This window comes from Cucurbita pepo, chromosome LG18 (genome assembly GCF_002806865.2).
Source record: "Cucurbita pepo subsp. pepo cultivar mu-cu-16 chromosome LG18, ASM280686v2, whole genome shotgun sequence".
Lineage (NCBI taxonomy): Eukaryota > Viridiplantae > Streptophyta > Magnoliopsida > Cucurbitales > Cucurbitaceae > Cucurbita > Cucurbita pepo.
In genome coordinates this window covers 4111252-4115918 of record NC_036655.1, presented here as the reverse complement: position 1 = coordinate 4115918, position 4667 = coordinate 4111252, and the positions used below count along the sequence as shown (strand labels likewise).

Genomic DNA, 4667 nt, shown 5'->3' with positions numbered 1-4667 from the left:
AAAAAAAAAAAAAAAACTGAAAATGGAACAGAAAAAGAAAAAAAGAAAAAACAAGATGCAAAAAAGGACCTCCATAATGGGAAACACGAAGTGAATTGGACAAAAATTAACTAGCAAAGCCAGAGCTCGGAGGACCAAACTCAACACAAAAGATCGCACTCCGAAAGCTAAACCAAAATCCTTGTACCACTTTCATCTCTAACTTGCTTGAAGAAGTTTGCACTAGAAGAAACGAAAGATCAATTTCTTTCTTCCATAACAGGCACACAAAAGAGAGGAATAATAAACTGTTTCTTAACATCCTCAGGAAATAAATATATCATCTTCAAATCAAATAGTCAAGTACTTATTTTCAACACAACTCCTTTCTTCCAAAANAAAAAAAGAAGACATAAAAATCGAGTGGGATTCATTCAGGTGGCAATGGGACAAATGACGAAGAAATTGGCAAAGATACAGATAGATGGGGAAGAAAATGACAACTGAGGAAGGAGGTGTCGATATCAAAAGTAGCGATGGTGGATGACTTCTAAAGCTTGGGCTCGGGAACCTAACGCATGGGAGAACGTATACTGAAGGTGAAGGAAAAGGGACGGTCAGGAAGAGTTAGGTCCCATGGCTAGGATTTCTAAGTCCATTGAGAGAGGGAGATAAATAGTTCGTTAGCAATTTCTCATTTTTTTTAATGCTTACCGTTGTTTTTTTTAATGATTTTGTTGACTATTGTTTAAAATTGTCATGAAGTTCTTATGTCATTTTATAGGTTAACAGATCAGGAAAGATCGATAATAGCACTCCACAATATTCTGTGAATGCTGACTTAAGCAGCCTGGTTGGTGCATTGTCCTCTAATTTTCCCCTTGTTTTAGAAAAAGTTTCGATTATACTTGTGGAAATAATTGCTTGTTTTTCCTTTTAGGTCTTCACGTTGAATGACGTTCAATTGCAGCAAATATTGAATTTGTGGGATTATCTTTCCATATGCCGATTAAGAGATAAGTAAGTCAAGTGTTTTTGTTAGATGTAGCGTATCTATTGCTTGAAGATTTGCCTATGGCTTTGAAGCTGTTATATTCGCCAACTTAGGTCTTTTTTGTTATTTTTTTCTTGTCCTTTTGTAATTACTTTACGTTTTATTTATTTATTTTTTTTGTTATTGTTTTGTTTAGTTTGTTAAAAAGAAATCAAGTGGCCATTGTTTTTTTTTCTTTTGATATGAGATTGCATGATTGTAGTGAGGTCTTTTTGTTATCACTTCTGTCAGTTGAGGCCGTGAGAGCACATAACTTATGCATACTCTATCCCCTTGGAGCACTTCCTTAGGTGTTGCTTGCTCTCTCGTGCTCACTTCTCTTGGAGATCTTCCACGAGCATTGCTCGTTTCTCTCATGTTCTCTCCTCTTGGAGTGTATGGTTTAGTTGGTAACTCTGCGGCAGTATGGATGTGAAGTTGTGGATATTGAGCTTGTGGTGATCGTTAGACACTAGTTTCGGAAGTAGTAGTTGCAGCTAACAGTGATGGTGGTTGCGGTGGCTTCTGGCTTGCGGAATGGATGGATGAGTGGTAAGAAAAAAGAACTTGCTAATGGATGGCTTGCGGAATGGATGAGAAAAACTTTCTAAAGTTGGGAACGCAGAAGCAGAGGCAGTGCGCTTCTGCTACAATGAATATGAGCTGGGCTGGGTAGTCTATTCTTTCCAAGAAAGAAAAAAAAAAAAAAAATTGTTGAAGACTGTAAAATGCTGGTGGATTTGAGGCAGCTTGCAGAAGCAGAGGCAGTTCCTTTTTTTCGTTTTAGTTTGTTATCACATCTGAATGAAAATTGGTCACGGTAACAGCAACTATGAAGGCTCCGAATTGAACTTATCACGATGGAATATCGGCAGTTACAAAGGTTTCACTGATTGAGTTTGGGCTTTGGTTCTAATCAGATTTTCCAGAATTGAAAAACTCTAATACCATGTTGCAAGTCTAAATTAGCTTGCTGTTTTTTTTTATATTTATTTTGAGAGAATAACCTAACACTTTTTTAATCATTAGATAATCTAAATAATCTAAATACCCTAGATTGTGGGTGATAAATTAGGGAGGTCAGCTACTTGCCTTATTTAATGGAATTACACAAATATCCTTCACACTCCCCAAATAATAGATATTATTTATTCGCAATTTGGATACTAACTCATGAATTACACAAATATCTCCTAACTTAAGGCTAATCTTTCGACAAAAACCACTACAAATGTTTCTTTAGAATGACTTAGGATTATTTTAAACTTCACTGTCTCTGGGAAAACTAATCAGCAGGAGAGCAAAGGGATGTAGGCAGGTTGAAACAGTCAACATGCAAAAAAGGATGGGAGGGAATATGAGACGCCATTTCCTTCTAAAATTTAAATGTTGCAATTAAGTTTGAATTTGGTGTGCTAGGTGACCAACTGATCATGCCGTCCTTTTATTGTCAATCTTTTTACTCGTTTTTATCATGGTGCTGTGGTTTGCTCTGACTGATATTTTTTAGTTGTTCTTAACTGCAGTTACACCTTATTCATATAATGGCCATGTATCACAGTCCACCTAACCTCTTATTCTGCAGGTATGGAAGATTTCGCCCCTGGTGCTACCCCTTGTCAAGGAAAGTTAAGGGTTGGCAAATATTATGGTGGCATTATGCACAACAATCTGTCTTGTTAGATGTACGAAAGAAATTAAAGAAATGTTCATGGAGATATTTTGGACAGAGACTGTAAGTTTATAATTATCATTATTTTTCAACAAGAATCAAACTTTTCATTGATTAGAATAAAATGTTCAACATGCAAACTTTCCGTTGAGATGGTAAGTTTTTATTTATTATTTGTGTATGCATTTGCATTTAATACTTTTAAATGTACATACATTTATTTTATGTATGTGTAGTGTAGAAATTGTTTGTTGTTTTTTGCATGTTGTTCACACAGTCGAATGCAAATAAGCTGTAAGCCTGTGAAATATGATGTTTTGTACATTTTTATTTATTCAATGATAAAAGTGACATCCAGATTTGTCGATTTAAAAAAAAAAAAAAAAAAAAAAAAGCTGATGGGAAAATTATAAACAAATTAGTAAATAACCCAGCATATTACTTATATCATTTTGACCCACCTTAAAATCTCAACTCTAAAGTTCAACCCAGTCCTAAAAACCCATCTGAAGGATTGAAAGGAATCATGATGCTGCGTCTTGCTCTGCTACATGTACATTTCATATGTTAAATTTTTACTTGTTTTACAAATTCTGTATAAATAAATACTTAGACATACTCTAAATTAGGGGAAGAAAGTATCCCGTGTCTGTGTCTGTGTCCTCCTACTCATTGAGAAATTGTTATGTTCTCGTGTCTGTGTCATGTAGTATTCCTGCCCCATGTCGTTGTCAATGCCTCTCCATGGAGTTATGTCCGACTATCTTTCTCGTTTTATATTTTACATTCCCAAGTCGTTCTATTTGATTGTTATTAATATTTATTTCTCAACTACAGAACCTATCGTCGGAGGTATGTCAAGTTTTACAAGAAAAAGTTAGAGTTTCTTCACAATGACCAGGTAATTAGATCCTTTTCCTTTTCTTAGAATACTGTGGAAATTGAGCAGAAAAGGCAGACTGTAATTGTTTCTGCTTAACAACTAACCCAAAAAATTCCACCTATGCGTTGAAATAGGAATCGCTGCTANTTTTTTTTTTTTTTTTTTTTTTTTTTTTTTTTTTTTTTTTTTTTTTTAATGAGGTTCAAACTTCTCATCGATGTGTTCAAGGATACTATCCTCTAGAAGGCCTAAGGGAATGGTTAACTAACAAGGGTAATACATCCCAATTAAGAAAAATGTCGTTAAGGCATAGTTATTAAACAATGAAGGTAAAGATCAGCGATTAAAAGATTTAATCTTCGTCAAATCAAATTGTTCGCTCCAAGCGAAGAGCTTATCTTCCAAAAAATATTTAAATTACGTTTCAACCATAATTCTAAATGGCTAAACTAATAAATATACCCATAAGCTTTGTGCTTTGTCTAAAAAATACCTCTAAACTTTCAAATGTTTCAATAATACCCTTAAACTTTCAAAAAGTTCAAAAAATACCGTTTTGGATGAACGATTAGTACTTTGATTCAAAAATACCTTTGAGTGTTTCAAAAATATCCTTGAACTTTAAAAAGTTTCATTAATACCCGTTAACTTTTTTAAAAAGTTCAAAAATACCCTTACCGTTAATACCATGTTTAAAAAATAACCATGAAATTTAAAAGTAGCATTAGCACCCTTAAGCCTTATAAAAAAATGTTTTTACTATCAATATATGGACGAAACGTCTATCTACAGCTCATAGATCATCTACAAACTTTTTAATTTTTTCCTAAAAGTTTAAGGGTGTTAAAATTACTTTTGAAAGATCTTGGGTATTTTTGAACCGCGGTACTAACGGTTTTGCCCATATACTAAGGGTAAGGGTGTTTTTGAAGTTTTTAAAAGAGTTTAAGAGTGTTTTTGAAGTTTTTAGAAAAGTATAAGAGTATTAATGAAACTTTTGAACATTCAAGAGTATTTTTGGAACACTTTTGAAAGTCAAAGGGTATTTTTGAAACCCTTTTGGAAGTTCAAGGGTTTTTTTTTTTTTTTTTTTTTTTTTT

General features: G+C 33.6%; 1 protein-coding gene across 2 annotated transcripts in view; it reads left to right on the top strand.

The window, feature by feature from the left end:
- The window catches only part of LOC111780422, a 56795-nt gene that overhangs the window by 20138 nt on the left and 31990 nt on the right, over nt 1-4667 (top strand). For both annotated transcript variants that reach the window (XM_023660816.1, XM_023660817.1), the window contains 4 exons: nt 764-832; nt 920-999; nt 2598-2747; nt 3522-3585. In XM_023660816.1, coding sequence (XP_023516584.1) covers nt 764-832; nt 920-999; nt 2598-2747; nt 3522-3585 — 363 coding nt within the window. The remainder of the gene's footprint in view (nt 1-763; nt 833-919; nt 1000-2597; nt 2748-3521; nt 3586-4667) is intronic.